At 44.3% G+C, this 21,462-nt stretch overlaps 1 protein-coding gene across 1 annotated transcript in view; it reads left to right on the forward strand.

Annotated features, from left to right (window-relative positions):
• The first annotated feature begins 5,402 nt into the window (after nucleotides 1-5,402).
• Nucleotides 5,403-21,462, forward strand: part of LOC138672764 (uncharacterized) — a 143,877-nt gene continuing 127,817 nt past the window's right edge. Inside the window, exon 1 of the mRNA XM_069761099.1 lies at nucleotides 5,403-5,502. Coding sequence (XP_069617200.1) covers nucleotides 5,437-5,502 — 66 coding nt within the window. The 5' untranslated portion in view covers nucleotides 5,403-5,436. The remainder of the gene's footprint in view (nucleotides 5,503-21,462) is intronic.

A 21,462-nucleotide genomic window follows, 5' to 3' on the forward strand; every position in this document is an offset into this window, starting at 1 on the left:
GGATAGATATCTGACAGAGCTGAGGAGACTTGCGGAAACATGTGGCTTTGGAGAGATCAGGGACAGTCTAATCAAGGCCAGAATGGTGTGTGGCATAAAGGACAGTCATCTCAAAGAAAGATTACTGAGAGAGGAAGGCATGACTTTAGAGAAATGTATGCAAATCTGCAGGGCTGCTGAGCTCACAAAGCACAGCCTGAAGATGATGGCAGGCACCAGTGAGAATGATGATGACAAGGTACATGCAGTATCTATGAAAGGAAAGACAGGACCAGACTAACCTATAAACACTGTCCACTGCAAGTATTGTGGGAAAAGACATGAGAGAGACAAAACCAAGTGTCCAGCATATGGGGAAACCTGCAGGTCATGTGGCAAGAAGAATCATTCCTCTGCTGTCTGCAGGCAAGGAAGAGGCAAACAGTACAGACAGCTCCACACTGTGACACCAGACACTGACAGTGCAGAGGACATTACATGGCTACAAATGCAGTCTACAACAGAGAAAGTCAATGTAGTCGGGCAGTCAGTAGTGAAGGATGCCAAGCAGCTTTATGCAACATTCTTGTTGGATGAGAAGCCCATTAGATTTCAGCTGGATTGTGGAGCAAGCTGCAATGTAATTTCATTTGATCTGCTAAACAAACAGGTTTCTATTGAGCCAAATGACAAGGTACTGGTGATGTACAACAAAAGTGTTCTGAAACCAATGGGGACATGTAAGCTAAAAATACGAAACCCATGTAACAGAAAGAGTTATAGAGTTGAATTTACCATGTTACGGGGTGGTAACCATGTACCATTACTGGGACTAAAAGCAGTTCAGGCAATGGACTTAATAAAAGTACAGTCTCAGAACATTATGTCTGTTGAAGTTGCCCAGGATATACAAAATCCAAAACTAAATGCAGAGCACAACTTGGACATGCAGAAAATAAAAGCAGAGTATGCTGATGTATTTGAAGGTGATGGATGCTTTGAAGGTAAATATAGGCTAGAAATTGACAACACAGTGCAGCCCACCAGATTACCTACAAGAAGATTGCCTGTAGCGTTAATGCAATCTCTGAAAGTAGAACTGCAAGATCTACAGAGAAGAGGCATGATAGCACCAATCCATAAGAGCACAGATTGGATCAGCAGTTTGGTCATAGTGCAGAAACCATCGGGCAAGTTAAGAATATGTATTGATCCTAAGCCACTCAACAATGCGCTGAAACGAAATCATTACCCAATGCCAACATTAGATGATGTTCTACCAGATTTATCAAAGGCTAAAATATTTTCTGTATGTGATGTAAAAAATGGATTCTGGCATGTGGCCCTGACTGAAGATTCAAGTTTATTGACATTTTCTTCACCATTTGGACGCTTTAAATGGCTGAAAATGCCCATGGGACTAAAACCTGCTCCAGAGATATTCCAGCAGAAATTGATGCAGGCTTTGGAAGGACTCACTGGAGTGAAGACAATAGCGGATGATATCCTAGTAGTGGGAGAAGGTAAAAATATGGAATCTGCAATCAAGGATCGCGATCAGAAGATGATACAATTTTTGGACAGATGCAGAGAAAAAAACATAAAGCTGAATTTGGACAAATTCAAATTGAAAATGACAGAAGTGGCCTATATTGGTCATCGACTGACTTCAACTGGGGTCAAAGTGGATCCTGAAAAGGTGAGAGCAATACAAGATTTGCCTACCCCTACTGATATTTCTGGAGTACAACGATTTTTGGGCATGGTGAATTATCTCTCAAAATTTTGCAGCCATCTGTCAGACATGTGTGAGCCACTGAGACAGCTAATTCACAAAGATGTGCGCTGGGAATGGACAGAAAGCCAGGAGACGGCTTTCCGAGCAGTAAAGAATGCCATTGCAGATACAGCAACCCTAAAGTATTTCGATCCAGATCGAGAAGTGGTGGTACAATGTGATGCTTCGGAAAAAGGCCTTGGAGCCACATTAATGCAGAACAAACAGCCAATTACATTTGCAAGCAGAGCCCTTACAACAACAGAGCAGGGATATGCGCAGATTGAGAAGGAACTACTGGCTGTGGTATTTGGGATGGAGAAGTTTCACCAGTACACCTACGGTCGACGGGTAACAGTGCAGTCGGATCACAAACCATTGGAGAGCATTACAAAGAAACCATTACTAAATGCCCCAAAGAGACTAGAGCGTATGCTGTTGCAACTTCAGAAATATGATGTTGACATCGGGTACTGTCCAGGAAGAGACTTACTGATTGCAGATACGCTAAGCAGAGCTTACCTTCCTATCACAAATGATGAGGAGGAAGACATTGAAACCATCAATATGTGTAACTACCTTGCAGTGTCAAAAGAAAAGGTCAAGCAAATCCAGACTTTTACAGAGAAGGATAAAAGTCTCCAGAGTTTAAAGACTGTCATCTTGCAGGGCTGGCCAAAATACAAGTAGCATGCTCCGAGGGAAGTCTCACCATTCTTCCACATAAGAGATGAATTGTCAGTGCAGCAAGGAATCATCTTTAAAGGAGACAGGGCTGTTATACCTGAAGTTCTCAGAAGAGGCATATTGAAGACATTGCACTCTTCTCACTTAGGCATGGAAGGATGCCTACGTCGTGCACGAGAATCAGTTTATTGGCCAGGAATGAATGATCACTAGTGTTGAGCGATACCGTCCGATACTTGAAAGTATCGGTATCGGATAGTATCGGCCGATACCCGAAAAATATCGGATATCGCCGATACCGATATCCGATACCAATACAAGTCAATGGGACATCAAGTATCGGAAGGTATTCTCATGGTTCCCAGGGTCTGAAGGAGAGGAAACTCTCCTTCAGGCCCTGGGATCCATAGGGAGGTGTAAAATAAAGAATAAAAATAAAAAATATTGATATATTTACCTCTCCGGCGGCCCCTGAACTCAGCGCGGGTAACCGGCAGGCTTCTTTGTTCAAAATCAGCGCTTTTAGGACCTGAGAAACACGTCCCGGCTTCTGATTGGTCGCGGGCCGCCCATGTGACCGCCATGCGACCAATCACAAGCCGCGACATCACCGCAAGCTATTAGCGCGCTCATTTTTAAAAATGAGCGCGTTAATGGCTTTCAAAGACGTAGCGGGTTGTGATTGGTCGCGGCCGCGACCAATCACAAGCCGCGACGTCACCGCAAGCTATTGACGCGCTCATTTTTAAAAATGAGCGCGTTAATGGCTTTTAAAGACGTAGCGGGTTGTGATTGGTCGCGGCCGCGACCAATCACAAGCCGCGACGTCACCGCAAGCTATTGACGCGCTCATTTTTAAAAATGAGCGCGTTAATGGCTTTGAAAGACATAGCGGCTTGTGATTGGTCGCGTGGCCGCGACCAATCACAAGCCGCGACGTCACCGCAAGCTATTAGCGCGCTCATTAATGGCTTTGAAAGACATAGCGGCTTGTGATTGGTCGCGCGGGCCGCGACCAATCACAACCCGCTATGTCTTTCAAAGCCATTAACGCGCTCATTTTTAAAAATGAGCGCGTTAATAGCTTGCGGTGACGTCGCGGCTTGTGATTGGTCGCGGCCGCGACCAATCACAACCCGCTACGTCTTTGAAAGCCATTAACGCGCTCATTTTTAAAAATGAGCGCGTTAATAGCTTGCGGTGACGTCGCGGCTTGTGATTGGTCGCGTGGCCGCGACCAATCACAAGCCGCTACGTCTTTGAAAGTCATTAACGCGCTCATTTTTCAAAAATGAGCGCGCTAATAGCTTGCGGTGACGTCGCGGCTTGTGATTGGTCGCGTGGCGGTCACATGGGCGGCCCGCGACCAATCAGAAGCCGGGACGTGTTTCTCAGGTCCTAAAAGCGCTGATTTTGAACAACGAAGCCTGCCGGTTACCCGCGGACTCACCAGGGGCCGCCGGAGAGGTAAATATATCAATATTTTTTATTTTAATTCTGTATTTTACACATCCCTATGTATCCGATACCGATACCCGATACCACAAAAGTATCGGATCTCGGTATCGGAATTCCGATACCGCAAGTATCGGCCGATACCCGATACTTGCGGTATCGGAATGCTCAACACTAATGATCACATAAAAAACTACATAGCACAATGTGAAATATGTGCATCCTGCTATGATAACCAACCAAAGGAGACATTGCAACCTCATGAAATTCCCCATAGGCCTTGGTCAAAAATAGGAACAGACTTGTTCACATGGAATGACAAAGAATACCTGATTACAGTGGACTATTTCTCTAACTTCTGGGAGGTTGATTTGGTGCAGGACACAAGGGCGAGAACAGTGATTCAAAAAACTCAAGGCCCATTTTGCCAGGTATGGCATTCCAGATGTCGTTTTCTCTGACAATGTAGCACAGTTTACGTCGGAAGAATTCAAAACTTTCAGTAATAAATGGGAATTTGAACACCAGACGTCTTCTCCAAGATATCCTCAGAGTAATGGGAAAGCAGAGTCAGCAGTAAAAATGGCCAAAAGACTCATGCAGAAAGCAAACCAGGCGGGTGCTGATGTATATCTGTCTATACTGGATCATAGAAACACACCCACCCAAGGCCTAGAGGCTCATGAGTAGGCGTACAAAGACACTAGTACCAACTGCGTGTCATCTGTAAGAGCCAAAGCTGCTGGGAAACATCGAAGCTAAATTACAGAAGAATCAAGCTAGGCAAGCTTTCTATTACAATTGTTGGATGTTGTTGTACTCGGATTTCATGTAATGGAGGTTGAGACATGATGTGAATAAAGAGCCTGGAGATACTCACAGAGTGTGATTTATGACAGGATTCATCAAACAGAACAATTGATTAGAGATTTAGCAGGTGACTAATGTCTGGTTGTTTTTTCACAATATTTCCAGATGCTAAGGTAACTTTTTTTATTATGCTCCTTGAAAACCTATACAACTATTAATGTAGTGGGATGTGAGTGTACAAGAACTTTAATTATTTGATTATACACATATTGGCATTATAAAAAAAAATGACATTAAACCAGGACAGTCCACAAACATAAGGGACTTTTTTACCCTGTCTGTAAAAAAAAAATTAAGTTGTCTGTAATTTTTTTAAGAAGTTAATATGGATTATTATGACTGTAATTAATAATTATTCAAATGTTTTCAGTTCACAGTGAATGCAGATGATGTCTTCAAATCAGACTTATGGGCTGTAGTCATGTGTTCCCTTTAATGTCTGGATTATGGGCAAGGTACATTACCAATTCTATTATACCGCTCTATAAGTGTAGAGATAAACACATGGCTACTGTGTGCAGTGATCTTCCAGCAAATACTGGGTTAATCTTGTTTCCTTACTGTGTAAATAAACTCAGGTACTCCGCCTGCGCCTGTATATCCGGAACAGATTTGCATAGTTTGTTGTAGCAACTTCTTTGCTGGTAATATACAAATCAGGGGAAGGCATGGCAGCGAGCTCAGAAAGTCTCATGTGGCTGGAAAAAACTAAATTACAGATCCAAACTCTACAGGTAAATAAGCCTCTATAACTCAAATACATTGCAGATTGTTGGGTATTAAACACATGATTAAACTGTATTATTATTATTATTTATTTATATAGCACCATTGATTCCATGGTGCTTTACATGAGAAGGGGTTACATACAAGTTACAGATATCACTTACAGTAAACAAACTAACAATGACAGACTGATACAGAAGGGCGAGGACCCTGCCCTTGCCGGCTTACATTCCACAGGATCAAGGAGTATTATAAAATGATATCATGGGATTCCTGGATGTTCCTAAAAATATCCAATTCATTTTTTTTTATAAAAACAATATTTAAAGAGTCATGTGACTGGCCAAAAGATATACAACGGGGACAATACATATTTGATCCAGTGCGGATTTTGCAAGTATTCCTACCTACAAAGAATAGAGAGTTGTGTAATTTTTATTGTAGGTACACTTCAACTGTTAGAGACAAAATCTAAAAATAAAAAACAGAAAATCACATTGTATGATTTTTACATATTTTATTAGCATTTCATTACATGTGTAGTGTGACTGTGTTCACACCATGCAGTAATGAGGCAGTGACTCAGTAAATTTCAATGCAAATGTCTTTATTATCCAAAACACACAAATAAGAAGCAAATGGTATCCTCTGGATCGTAGCCAGGGTGTCAAAACAGTCTGAGACCAGTTGCCGTGGGTTATAGCTCCACCATGTCACGCTGAGGGGGTACCAGGCGTTCAACTCCCTTGGCTCTGTGTTGACTTCACGCACAAGCCGGATGTTGCAGAGCCACCTGCTCTGCAGCTTGCAAACCAATACACTCAACCCTTTTCTGCAACATTTTTAATGGGATCTGTTGCCATGGGCAACTTGTAAGACCCGGCTGGAAGGAGTGAACTGCCCCACCACCATCCTGTAGTTCACTCCAAAAGTAAAAGCCCATGCCGGGTTTTCTTAAATTTGCCTTGGCCAAGTAGCTTGACCAAGTCCACACTTACCGTACTTTTATTCTGCACTGCAACCACAGCTATGTCTGGGACTGCAATGCACTCCAGCGGCTTCAATTCATTTCTATGCGCATCCTGTGGTATACATACTGTCCATCACATACAATTCATCTCACTGCATCACATATTCCCCCCCCTCTGTTCAATCTTGTGGGGTAGAACATCATTTCACCATACAGGGTGCCCATGACAGGGCATCTGCATTTCCCTGTGACTTCTCCCGATGTTCCACTGAAAAATTAACATTTTGTAGGAAGAGGAACCATCTGATGACTCGAGCATTCCTCTCTTTTGCATTGCTCATCCACACGAGGGGCGAATGGTACGTTACCAAACGAAACTGACTCCAAAGCAAATAGCATAGGGACTCCAATGCCCACTTAATTCCCAAGAACTTCTTCTCCACTATGCTATAATTTTTCTCTGCCGATGGTAAGTTTCCTGCTCAAGTAGGTGACTGGATGTTCATCCCCATTCACCTCTTGCGACAGTACAGCTCCTAGGCTTACCTCTGAGGCATCTGTTTGAACGATAAAGGTTTTCTTGAAGTTGGGGCTGATGAGGATCGGCTGTCCACACAATACCGACTTCAGGGACTGGAACGCTTCCTTCGCTTGAGGGTTCCACTGTACCATAGCTGACTTCTTACCATTTAACAGATTGGTTAGGGGTGCCGGTCTCCCAGCAAAATTGGGTATAAACTGGCAGTAGTACCCAATGATGCAGAGGAACTCCCTCTCCTGTTTTGTACTTACCTTGCCTCAATCTTATTTATTTGGGGTTTGATAACCCTGCGGCCAATCACATATCTTATGTAACGGGCTTCCATGAGTCCTGTCATGCATTTTTTGGGTTTTGAGAGAATCCAGCACTGTTTGTACCTGGGACAGGTGGGTATGCCAGTCAGTACTAAAGATGATGATCTCATCTAAATATGCTGATGCGTACGTCTGATGAGGCTCTAACCCTATGTCCATCAGGCTCTAGAATATAGCCAGAGTCCCATGTAACCCAAAAGGCAAGACAACAAAGTGATAGAGACCCTCTGGCATTATAAAGGCGGTCTTTTCTTTTGCCAATTCTGTCAGTGGTACCTGCAAGTAACCTTTGGTAAGTTTGAGCGTGGTGAAGTACTGGGCCCTGCCCAGTCTCTCAATTAGCTTGTCCACGTGGTGCATTGGATAAAGGTCAAATTTTGGCACCTCATTCAATTTCCGGAAGTCATTACAAAATCATAATGACCCATCTGACTAACCTACTCACTCCGGGATTCCTCGATGACTCCTAACTGGAGCATTTGCTTTGCTTCAGCTGTGATGGCTTGCCTCCAGGCTTCTGGCACTCAGTGCAGTTTCATCTGTACCCTTACCCAAGGCTTGGTGACAATGTCATGCCGGATCACAGAGGTACGACCCGGCAGTTCTGAGAATCCGTCCTTATTTTGTTGCACCAAAGCCCAAGCCTCCCGTCGCTGCTGTTTTGTGAGAGCATCATTTATCTTAACCTCACTCCCGGCCGCGTCCTTGGCCAGTGACAGAGGGTTCTCTGATGGTACGGCCAGTCACTTCCGTACCCAAACATTCCCGGTCCTTCCAGGCTTTTAGCAGGTTCACAGGATACAGTTGTTCTGGTTTTCTTTTTCCGGGCTGATACATGCTATAATTCACTTCCCCACCTTTTCCCATATGTCATATGGCCCTTGCCACTTGGCCATGAGTTTGCTCTTTGCTGTTGGCTCTAGCACTAACACCCGATCTCCTTCTTTAAAGGATCGGACTGTGGCTCTTTTATTATATGTGCGGCACTGCGCTGCCTGGGCATCCATTAGATGCTCTTTTACTATGGGCATGACTGCTTCAATCCGCCGACATGCTCGATTACACTCCGATGCGGAGTTGGCTCCTGTTCCCACGTCTCTTTGGCTACGTCCAGCAACCCCCTAGGATGCCTGCCATACAACTGCTCAAAGGGGGAGAATCCCATGGAAGCCTGTGGTACCTCGCAGACAGCGAACATCAAATAGGGCAGTAACATGTCCCAATCTCTTCGGTCCTTGGAGACCACTTACTTTTCGCAGCATAAATTTAAGGGTCTTACTAAATCTCTCCACCAACCCGTCGGTCTGTGGGTAGTACACCAACATGCGCAGCTGTTTAATCCGTAGCAGCTTGCATAGCTCCCTTGTCACCTTGGACATAAAAGGAGTCCACTGATCTGTAAGGATCTCCTTTGGTAGCCCAAGGTGATAAAACATTGCAAACAGCTCTCGGTCGATAGGTTTTGCCGATGTGTGATAAAGTGGTATCGCCTCTGGGTAACGGGTGGGATTGCCCACTATGACTAGAATATGTTGATGGCCACGGGCGGATATCACTATAGGCCCCACCAGATCCATTGCAATTCGCTCAAATGGTACCTCTATAATGGGTAGAGGCACCAATGGACTCTGGAAATTTGCAGTGGGTGTGGTGAGTTGACACTCAGGACATGACTGACAATACCTCTGCACCTCAGCATAAATCCCGGGCCAGAAGAATCGCTGCAGTATATGTTCCTGAGTTTTCTTTACCCCTAAGTGTCCTCAAAAAGAGGACTAAAAATCCTCCAAAAATTCAAGAGTTAATACAGCAGAAAAAGGGCAGTGATGAGCCAGGGACCCAGTAAAGTTCAACGCAAATATCTTAATTATCCAAAACTCACAAATGAAAAGCAAACAGTATCCTCTGGATCACAGCCAGGGTGTCAAAACAGTCCGTATCTGAGATCGATTGCAGTGGGTGACTGCACCACCGTGTCACACTGAGGGGGCGCCAGGCATGCTATTCCCTTGGCTCTGTGTTGACTTCACATACAAGCCGGATGTTACAGAGCCACCTGCTCTGCAGCTTGCAAACCATCACTGACACACCCAACCCTTTGCTGCAGGGTTTTTAACGGGATCTGTTGCCATGGGCCACTTGTACGACCTGGCTGGAAGGAGTGAACTGCCCCACCACCATCCTGTAGTTCACTCCAAAAATATAAGCCCATGCCGGTTTTACTTAAATCTGCCTTGGCAAAATAGCTTGACCAAGTCCAAACTTACTTTTATTCTGCACTGCAACTATAGTTATGTCTCTGACTGCAACGCACTCCAGCAGCCTCAATATGCTTTTATGCGCTTCCTGGGGGGGTACATATCATCCCTTGCATATAATTCCCCTCACTGTCTCACACATGAAATAAGAATTTGATCACTTACCAACCAGCAAGAATTCTGGCTCTCACAGACCTGTTAATTTTTCTTTAATAAGTCCTCCTACTCTGCACTCATTTACCTGTATTAATTGCACCTGTTTGTGTCATGATCCAGTTCTGAGATTATGTTCAGCTCTCTTGTCTCTGGACTGGTCATGTGGGAGTTAATCCTCTCTGCCTCACCCTGGAGCTGGCTGAGCTATTTAAGTCCTCTGCAGCCATTGGGCCAGTGTCAGCTATAGTTCATGCTGCACAGTTTGAGCTCCTGACCTGATCCCTGTTATTGTGTTCCTGTTTGCCTCTGACTGCCTACACCCGTTTATGACTTGTTCTGACCTCTGGCCTGTACCCCGACTCCGTCTCCGTCTCACGTTTTGGTTACCACGTTCCCGGTAGGTTCTGACGTCTTGCTTGTCCCCGACGATTCTCTGCTCGCCCCTTCTGTACCGCGCTGCTATCTCCGTGTATGACCTTGGCTTGTTTCATGTCCCTTTCATTACCTGTGTTGTTGCTCAGTGTTGCTGTGCTGTGTGTGCAGCCTCCTTTCCTTATCCAGCACCCCCTGGTGGAGATTGCTCTATACTGCACTGCAGCAGCACATTACAGTTTGAACTCATTACCTGTATAAAAGACACCTGTCCACACACTCAGTCACACTCCAACCTCTCCACCATGGCCAAGATGAAACGACTGTCTAAGGACACCAGGGACAAAATTGTAGACCTGCACAAGGCTGGGATGGGCTACAGAACAATAGGTAAGCAGCTTGGTGAGAAGGCAACAACTGTTGGCATAATTATCAGAAAGTGGAAGAAACACAAGATGACTGTCAATCCTCCTCAGTTACGCCATCCATGTTTTTCCAGTATGGATACTGGAAATGAAATTACAAAGAATCTCACATATTTTCCATGTTAAACACAAATGGCACACGTACGGCATGTTTACATGGACCTATACACTTGTATTGGCCCTTGTCATCTGTGCTGCTGGGAAAATATGGACATGAGGGCAGCACCGTAGGTTAAATAGGGTACACGTGGCAACCGTGAAAAACACGATACATGGTTGTGTGAAGGGGGCCATATAGTCACATAATAGAAAACATTAGCAGAATTGCCATCTTTTTCTACATCCTACCTCACAAACGGCAGAATAAAAAGAGATTAAAAAAGTCCTACATATCCCCCAAACTACTCTGCTAAATCCCCTCTGGCTCTGAGGCCGTTGGTTCGGGGTCCCTGATGGTTATTATTCACTTTGCAGCTATAATATAAGGTGAGACACACCTTGATTTAACATGTCCCTTTTGTCACATTATTTTCAGGGGTACCATCATTTCTGTCCAGGTCTATTTCATGAGTTTTATTTTATTTTTTTAAATTCTGTGGAAGCATGGTAGAGAAGCAATGTCTGACTTTCATTTGTTCATTTTCATAGATTTTTTTATTTATTCTTACTTTTGTTAGATTCAAATTATTTCTGTGACCATTTTGGGTTTTTCTGACATTTATCGAGGGGTACTAACAATTTTGACCACGTATGTATACTTATCAAGTCCTGCTGTCACTTGTGCAGATCCAAGGACAGTGCTTTAGGAGCTGCCATGTAGAGGAGGAGACACAGACAGGGCTGCAGGCATCTTCCAGCCTGATTCTGTCCTCTGCTGTGAGACGCCCCTCCCCCTCACTCTCAACTTCTAACCAGACATTGCAGTGAAAGAGGGGGGTAGAGGGGGTTTGAGAGAGACGCTCCAGGACTACAGAGGATGCATAGCAATATTTAGTGTCTGTGCACTTCATAGTGGGGCTGCAGATGCAGGGTACCCCCTTGTGGGTGGGGGCCCTATGCATCTGCCTTGTTTGCCTGCCCCAAACGCCGGCCCTGGCTCTGTGTTCCGTTACTCTTGCATGACAGAATCACAAAACAGGTGTGGAAAACATGGAGAAAGTAATTTCTCCTTCTCCTGTGTTGCTAGCGTTCGCAGGAATCGTACTGCACTGGGATATCACGTTTTGCACGCACCCATAGACTTATATGGTGCGTGTGATCTGATTCACAGAGGCAATCACAGCATGATGCAATTGTTTTCCCATGCTTAATCGGCATGAGAAAAAAAATCACAGATGTGGGCTGTCCTATAGGTTAACATTCGACCGAGTGCAATCCGATTATTTATTGGATCGCACAGGTCCGATTACATCGCAAGTGGGAATGAGCCCTCGCAGTTGAAGTGTATCTACAATAAAAATTACAGACCTCTCTATTCTTGGTATGTGGGAAAACTTGTAAAATCGTCAGTGTATCAAATACGTATTTTCCTTACTTTATGTGACAACAAGTAATTACAATGATAGCCATTACTAAACAAAGTAAAGCTTAAATGGGTTGCCTAGGCCTGGGGTTCAAGTCAGCTGTCACTCTTTGTGAGAGCAGACTTGAAAATCCTTACAGTGTGCAACATATCAATTTCTCTTACGGTTCCGAGTTTTATGTGAAGACTTGTGCCATAGAGATGAATTGGATGCGGAAAATCCAAAAGTAAATAATTCATGTAATTAGTACATGACTACTATATCAATAAAATTGTATCATAGCCAAATATCAGGATGTATCGAAAACAAAGCAGCTTTATTTGAAACATAACACACCAACATCAGACAAAAGGCAGTGTCAAAAATGCAATAAAACGCATGTAAAAAACCCCCACTAAAAACCTCAATGAAAATATGTAGCTAATGCACTGTAATTTGCATAATAGAAATGCTGCATAAAACTGTAACATCAAGACCACGTGCACATGTTGAGAATTTTTTACCTCAGTAAGTGTAAGCCAAAATCAAAAGTGGGCAAAAAATGCAGAAGCGGTGACGTGTATATATATGTATATATATTTTTCCTCTAACTGATTTCCTCCTGATTTTGACTTACTGAGGTAAAAAAACTCACCAAATACTCAACGTGTGAAGCGTGGCCTAGCAGGAGATGTGAGAGGACGCTTGCCGGACCTCTCCCGCTGCCCGAACGGAGATTTAAGTGATTCTGAAGGCGCCGCCGAACGCCAAACACCGGAGGAGCAGCTCCTGAGTGGCCGGGGAGCAGGGAGAGCGAAAAGCGCGTTGCAGGAGCCGGGGGAAAATGACGCGCAAAAGGCAGAAAGAAGCAGGGGTGGCCGGCTGCACGCGCTCCCAAGATGGCGCCGACAGCGCAGCGGAGGAGGCGGCAAAGGCAGGCGCTGCTTACCAGAAGCGGCTAGAAATACTAGCAAAGCTGGAGCAGTTTGCCAGAACAGAGGAGGCAGGACGGATGATGCAAGGAGCTGAAGGAGAGGTGACAGGAGGAGCAGTGGACTCAGTGGAGCAGACGGGTGAGCAGGCTGGGGCACAGAGGGAGGTGGTGGAGAGCGAATCCTGCATAGCACCCACCATAACACCAGCCATAAGCAATGCCCCACTAGATAAGGGGGCTGGGCTGGCCCTGGATTGTGCAGCACAGCTGGGAACTGTATGTATTGATGAGCCTGCGGAGCCGACCCTGAGGGACATTTTCTCTGCTATATTGTCTTGCAAGACTGCTTTAACAACCCTAACTGCTCAGGTGGATGGCCTGAAGGGGGAGGTCTCCTCGTTTCGCTCAGCCATGCACAAAATGGAGGGGAGAGTTGAACTGTTAGAGGAACGTGTAGGGGGAGCGGAGGACCAAATTGCCGAAATGACTAAAAGGGAGAAAAAATACATCCAGCGCATTTCAGAGTTGGAGCTTAAAACTGACGATCTGGAGAACCGCTCACGTAGGAATAACTTGAGAATTGTTGGTGTGCCTGAAAAGGCAGAAGGAAACAACCCCACGGAATTTATTGAAACATGGTTGAAAACTAAGGTGGGAGGAGATAGTCTCACTAAGTTATTCGCGGTTGAAAGAGCGCACAGGGTGCCGTCCAGACCTTTGCCCCCTGGATCCCCTCCAAGGACCTTTCTGGCTAAAATCCTGAATTATAGAGACCGAGATATTCTGATGAGGAAGGCCAGGAATATGGAGGAATTAACCATCGATGGAAATCGAGTATCCATCTATCCTGACTATTCCACAATTGTGCAGAGGCTTAGGATGAAGTTTGGAGAGACTAAAAGACGTCTGCGTGAACTGGGCCTGGCTTATTCTATGCTGTATCCGGCAAAACTACGCGTGGTAGCTATGGATAAGGTCCACTTTTTCCAGAGCCCTGAGGAAGTGTCACACTGGTTGGATCTGAACGCGAAGCGTATTGAAGCGGAAGGGAACCGCTGAGGAGGATCAGGAGTGATTTTCTGTCTAAAGTGTTCATCTGACAGAATTAACTGAGCTACGGGTTCACTGTGACAGAATACTGGAGTAACTTGTTTTGAAGGACTAGTGCGCTTTGGTTGTGTTCGGCGGCGCAACTGTTTTTACATTATGTTTCAGATGGGTGGGGGGAGGGGAACGACTGTTGAACAGTGGGAAATTTATTGTGGGTGAGTGTCGGATTCTAAGTCACTGGTAGGAGTGTTAGTACGTTCCCCTTTTTCTCATATAGAGAGGGAGTAGGAGTTTTGTGAGGGAGGAGGTTATTGAGGGAGGGAGAGGTAAGGTTTAGGTTAATTTGTAATAATGAGGGATGGGGGGGAGGTTTGGGGGGGGGAGGGGTCAGTTTAGGGGAGGGGGGAAGAAGATCAAAGGATGGGAGAAGAATATTTTCATTGTTTGGCAATATGATGGGAGATAAAGTTAAAATTTTGAGCTGGAACATTAGAGGTCTATCAAACAATACAAAGCGTACGGCGATTTTGCAATATATCTTGAAACAGAGGCCCTCACTGATATGCCTTCAGGAAACCCATTTAGTAAAAGAAAAAGTGGATATACTGCATAAAAGATGGGTGAGGAGGGCGTACCATGCGATGTTCTCGAACTATGCTAGAGGGGTGTCGATTCTGGTGCACATGAACGTACCGTTTGAGGAGGTGGAGGTGACGATAGACAGTGATGGACAATATGTATTCCTAGTGTGTAAAGTATTCGCTAAACTGATATGTGTAGTGTCGGTATATATTCCTCCACCGTACTCGGGGAAAAAACTGCAGGAAATTCTTAATATAGCCGGTAGATGGGGAGGAGTTCCTTTGCTTATATTGGGAGATGTCAATAACATTATTAACGATCACTGGGATAAGGGTCAACACGCACAGCTGAGGGCGGAAGGGAATGAGACAGCGTTTGGTAGTTATTTGAAAGAAGTAGCATGGAGGGATCTGTGGAGAGTCCGTAACACTGACACGTACTGCTTTTCCTGCTATTCGGCGACATATGGCTCGTTGTCTCGCATCGATTTGGCCCTGGGCAATGAAGGAATGGACGGGCTAGTGGAGGAGGTGGCATATATGGCTAGGGTAGTCTCGGACCATAGTCCGCTTGTGGTAACACTGAAAATTGAAAGCCAGGGGGAGATAGCTAAGCGGGGGTGGAAAATTAACCCTTTCTGGCTGCAAATTCTGGATATGGGAAAGATAGGGGAGGAGCTGGAGGAGTTCTTTCAAATTAATAAAGGTAGTGCAGCGAAATATGTGGTGTGGGATACCATGAAGGCATTCTTGAGGGGGATATTATTTAGAGAGATATCTAGGCACAAAACACGAACAAGGGAATCTGATAAAGCGATAATGGAAGAATTGAAGGTAGCGGAGGCTGCATTGAATGATCTGCGCTCACAGGACACCATAAAACGTATGAAGAAGGCTCAGGAGGAGGTGAATAAGTTACACTTACGTAGAGCAGAAAGGACAAGGAATTTCCAAAGAGAGGCATTTTATGCGGAGGGAGAGAAAGTGGGGCATCTGCTGTCGGTGGTGGCATCGGCGCAAAGGGAATCGGCACATGTACATGCCCTAGAATTGGAAAATGGCAGTATTGTTACACAGGGGGCCCAAATTATGGAAGGATTTAAGGGTTTTTACAGCAAACTATATACATCACGATTGGAACAGGGAGAAGAAGAAATTGACAGGTTTTTAGAGGTGGCAGACTTGCCTAGAATAGAGACAGAGGATAGAGACTGGTTGGATAGGCCGTTTACGGTGGAGGAACTGGAGGGGGCCTTGAGGTCCATGGCGGGAGGGAAGGCGCCGGGGGCGGACGGCATTCCTGTCGAACTATACGGCAACTTTGCTGAGGAGCTGATGGCTCAGTTGTTGGAGGTCTTTGAGGAGTCACTGGAGAGGGGTATATTGCCTGATTCCATGAGGGAGGCCATTATTGTGGTCATCCCCAAACCAGACAAGAACCCAAGATTGCCGGAGTCATATAGGCCGATATCACTCCTAACGACAGATGTCAAGATTCTGGCTAAGGCCCTGGCGAACAGGCTGACCCGGGTGATAGAAAAAGTGGTTCATTTGGACCAATCAGGCTTTATGCCTAATAAATCAATTGCCATTAACTTGAGAAGGCTATTTCTTAATATGCAAATACCGGCTGATAATGCTGGCAAGAGAGTGGTGGTTTCCCTCGATGCACACAAGGCCTTTGATAGTATAGAATGGCAATACCTGTGGTCGGTGCTGAGTCGTTGTGGGTTTGGGCCAGTCTTTGTGTCATGGGTGAGACTCCTATACTCCTCTCCGGTGGCCAAAATCAGGGTGAACGATATGATGTCAGACAGCTTTCAGCTTTTTAGAGGTACAAGGCAGGGGTGCCCGTTGTCCCCGCTGCTATTTGCTTTGGCGGTGGAACCACTGGCAGCGACTATCAGACGGTCTCAAATGGTGAAAGGGTTTTTATATGGGAAGATGGAGGAAAAAATCGCCTTATATGCAGATGACATACTGCTTTTCCTTGAGAGCTCTGGGGAACCACTAAGAAATGTAATAGCATTAATCGAGAGATTTGGGCAAATTTCAGGGCTAGTTATTAATTGGGACAAATCGAGCGTTATGCAGATAGATAGAGAAGTGGATTGTACAAGGGAGGTGGAAGAAGATACAAAATTAAGGGTGGTCACTCAGTTTAAATATTTGGGGATTCAGGTAACTCTTCCCTTAACTAGATTTGAGGAACTTAATCTCGAGCCTTTAGTAACTAAGATACGCACTAAGATCTCAGCTTGGAGTAAGCTAAATTTGTCAGTGGTAGGAAGAGTAAATCTCCTTAAGATGGTGGTGATGCCTCAGATCTTGTATGTCCTACATAATTCTCCGGTATGGATCCCGATGAGAACATTCCGTAAGCTGAAATCGATGTTTGGAGAGTTGGTGTGGGGAAAGAAGAGCCCGAGGATTAGGCAGGAGACTTTGCAGAGACCCAAAGATGAGGGGGGGCTTGCGTTACCCAACCCATGGTTATACTTTCTGGCTGCACAGAGCCAACATCTTAGGGGATGGGGGAAAGGGTTAGTGGAAGAAATGGGTCACAGTAGTCTGGTGCATATTAGCGGGGTATGGCCCTTGAGTTTGGGTCTGGAATCAGGACTATTTAGGAAATTGGGGAACGGCTTTCCCACCATGAATTTAATTCATAGAGTATGGCAGATGCTGAAGCGTATTAGGGGAATTGGGGGCTTCACGGAATTTTCACCTATCTGGGATAACTCATCTCTTCAAGAATTTAACCATATGGAAGGAATGGGAGAATGGAGAGAAAAGGGTATTAGGCTATTAGGACAATTGATTCACAGTGGGAGTCTTAGATCTTATGATGCGCTTCGGCAGGAATTTCAGTTTCCGGGATTAAAATGGTATCAATATAGGAGAGTTCAGCACGCTTTTCAGGCACAGAGGAAGAGGGGGCCCATAGTGGTTCAGAAAGATCTCATGTTAGACTGTATTCTAAATAACAATGGAACAAAGGGGGCTATATCGGAAGTATATGGGGATTTACTACACACATTTTTGGAGGATTACCCGATTAAAGCTAGAGGAAAATGGGAGGCCGAACTGGGGGAAATAGACGATGACAAATGGGGGTCTATTCTGGAATACATACCTAAATTGTCAATGAGTGAGCCTGGGAGGCTCTCGCAATTGTATGTGGTTAATAGGGCCTATAGGACACCTGACTTGTTGTTCAAAGCCGGAGTGAGATTGGATTCTGAGTGCCCTAGGTGCACTCAGACTGAGGCGGGTATGCTCCACATGTTGTGGGTGTGCCCCAGGCTCTTTTCATATTGGGTAGCAGTGTTGAACCAAATTGGAGTGCTTTATGGATGTGCGATTCCCAGGGATCCAGTGGTTTGTATACTTGGGTATGTGGAGGAGTTGTCGGCCGATGAAACTGCCAAAATGGCAATAGCTAGATTGCTCTTCGTTGCAAGGAAAGTGATTGCGAGATACTGGATTAGGGAGGAACCTCCAACCAGACGAGAATTTACCGCACAGGTGAATCATATTGTCCAGCTCGAAAAAAGCATTTATACCAAGAGGAATAGGATGGGGTTTTTTCAAAAGCTATGGCAGCCATGGCTAAATGGGAATGATTAAGAGGTTGTGGTAAATAATGTTAATAATACAATTTGTCTGTAATAAAAATGATCTTCTTGGGGGGGGGGGGGAAGTTGGGGTTGGTTATCTGAAGGAGGGAGGGGGGAGAAGGGGTATATTTTCTTGTTAAAATGAAAAACACAAATGCACTTTGTTGTATGAATAGATAACATTTATTATGTTCAATAAAAATTTATCTGATAAAAAAAATACTCAACGTGTGCACAAGGCCCAAAGGTTCTCCAAACACTCATCATGGGAACATACTGTAGCCTAAGAGCTCATGCAGACGTCCATGCAAATCTAACGTAAAGGCCGGAGTCACACTACAGCGAGATACGGCCGAGTCTCGCAGGTTAAAAACAAGCTCTGGCACCGGCACTCCGGAGCGGAGCGTGCGGCTCCATGTATTGCTATGCGGCTGCACCCTCCGCTCTGGAGTGCCGGCGCCAGAGCTTGGTTTTAACCTGCGAGACTCGGCTGTATCTCGCCGTGTGTGATCCCGGCCTAACAATGAGCATCAAAGAACAAAAAGGTCCATACCCATACTGTACATATACGTTCATACAACAGTAAAAACAAATGCTAGTAAATGCCTAATTGCAAATATTTCAAATATATATACAGCTCTGGCAAAAATTAAGAGACCACTATATCAAAACCCTGTCATGGGCAGCCCAATCTCCAGACCTGAATCCCATTGAAAGCCTCTGGAATGTAATCAAGAGGATGATGGATAGTCACAAGCCATCACATTTTTGCGCCAGAAGCAGTGTGAAAGACTGGTGGAAATCATGCCAAGACGCATGAAAGCTGTGATTAAAAATCATGGTTATTCCCCAAAATATTGATTTCTGAACTCATCCTGAGTTAAAACATTAGTAATATTGTTTCTAAGTGATTATGAACTTGTTTTCTTTGCATTATTTGAGGTCTGAAAGCACTGTTTTGTTTTGTTTTTTGATCATTTTTCTTTGTCAGAATAAAAATACAAAATTTATTGCTTGGAACTTCGGAGAAATGTTGTCAGAAGTTTATAGAATAAAAGAACAATTTACATTTTACTCAAAAATACACCTATAAAGAGAAAAATCAGACAAACTGAACATTTTGCAGTGGTCTCTTAATTTTTGTCAGAGCTGTATATACACATATATATATTGGACCAAAAGTACAAAAAGAGACCATCGGTGAGAAATTCACAGTAAAACAAATGGAAAAAGAGGGAAAAGAAACAATATCAGGTCATATCAATGTATAAAATGTAAATTTTATTATGAAACAGTAACTATTGCCAGCAGGTACGGACTGGGGCTGAATTTCAGCCCTGGCATTTGAAATCACACAGGCCCATGCTGTCCCTGTTCCCAAGCACCAGATGGGAATATTTTACTAATATTACCATGGATGGAGGAAAGCAAGATTTCCTACGAGACCAATATTTCTAATGATACCCATGGCCAGCTGGGGTAAGTGACTGATGAGTCAGCGAATTTGTGCCCCGTCACAACTCTTTGCAGTATGGGTGTCTTGATAACACAGATTCCGCTAATAACGTAGCAGACAAGGCAGCCCATTGCCAGGCAGGCCCTTCTGGCATTTGCCAGAATTGCCTGATGGCCAGTCTGGCCCTGATTGCCAGCAATGAATATGCAAAGGAAACTAAAGGAGGTGCACATCATGTCATGTAAAAATAAATGAATGAAACAAAGAGAACTTTGCATCACAATAATGAGAAAAAAATGTGACAGAAAGATGGGAGGAGACCTGCTGTCAAATGGTATGCCTGTGTATCAGGTTGGTATAACAGGGCTACTATGCATGTGTCTCCATAGTGAAATAAATGAAAATAAAAAATAAGTCTACGAGTCCCCAATTAGGGATCAGTTGGTCTGGTTAAACATAAAAATACAGAAAAAGTCACAGAGAAATTTGTATGTTCACATATAGTCAGAACAGATATTATACTGTATATACCAAAGTGTAAATATCAAATACAAAAAAACTACCATGTAATTTAGTCTATATGTCCACATCTAATCATAAGAAATATTTTATATGTACCAAAGTGCAAGTGCAAGTAGATTGTGATGTGTTAATAACCCCTGCATGGGGAGGGGGGGGGGGCACAAGTGTGATCAGGCAATAATCTGTTGAAATAAATTAATCCCATATAAATACAAAATTATTAGTAAAAAGTGATAACTCTAATATACAAGTGCTTCTCACGAAATTAGAATATCATCAATAATTTATTTCAGTTCTTCAATACAAAAAGGGAACCTCATACATTATATAGAGTCATTACAAACAGAGTGATCTATTTCACATGTTTATTTATGTTAATGTTGATGATTATGGCTTACAACCAATTAAAACCCATTAAAACCCAATCCATAAAGTCATTATCTCAGTAAATTAGGATAATTAAAAAAAACACCTGCAAAGGCTTCCTAAGTGTTTAAAAAGGTCCCTTAGTCTGTTTCAGTGGGCTCCACAATCATGGGGAAGACTGCTGACTTGACAGATGTCAGCCACAAAAGGTCATTGCTAAAGAAGCTGGCTTTTCACAGAATGCTGTATCCAAGCATATTAATGGAAAGTTGAGTGGAAGGAAAAAGTGTGGTAGAAAAAGGCGCACAAGCCCCTGGGATAACAGCAGCTTTGAAATGATTGTTAAGAAAAGGTCATTCAAACATTTTGGGGAGATTCTCAAAGAATGGACGGCTGCTGGAGTAATTGCTTCAAGAGCCACCACACACAGACGTATCCAGGACTTGGGATACAAGTGTCGCGCATTCCTTGGGTCAAGCCACTCATGACCAATAGACAACGCCAGAAGCCTCTTACCTGGGCCAAGGAGAAAAAGAACTGGACTGTTCCTCAGTGGTCCAAGGTGTTGTTTTCAGATGAAAGTAAATTTCTGGGGCGGCTGAGAGCTGATGTTTTTAGCCTTGGGGGTGCCAATATACATGGCCTCTTCCCAGGCTATTAATATCAGCCCACAGATATCTGCCTAGCTTTTGCTGGTTCAATTTTATAGGGGGACCCATGTCAATTTTTTTCTGGGATTCTCCTGTAAACTAGCCAGTGAAGGCTAAGCAAACAGCTGTGAGCTGATATTAATAGCCTGGTAAACTTAATGGCTATTGGCTCCTTTCCAGAATATTAACATCAGCCCTTAGCTGTCAGCTTTCCCTCTGCTGGTTATGGAAATTACGCTGGAGCTCACACA

The sequence above is a fragment of the Ranitomeya imitator genome, chromosome 3 (assembly GCF_032444005.1).
Source record: "Ranitomeya imitator isolate aRanImi1 chromosome 3, aRanImi1.pri, whole genome shotgun sequence".
NCBI lineage: Eukaryota > Metazoa > Chordata > Amphibia > Anura > Dendrobatidae > Ranitomeya > Ranitomeya imitator.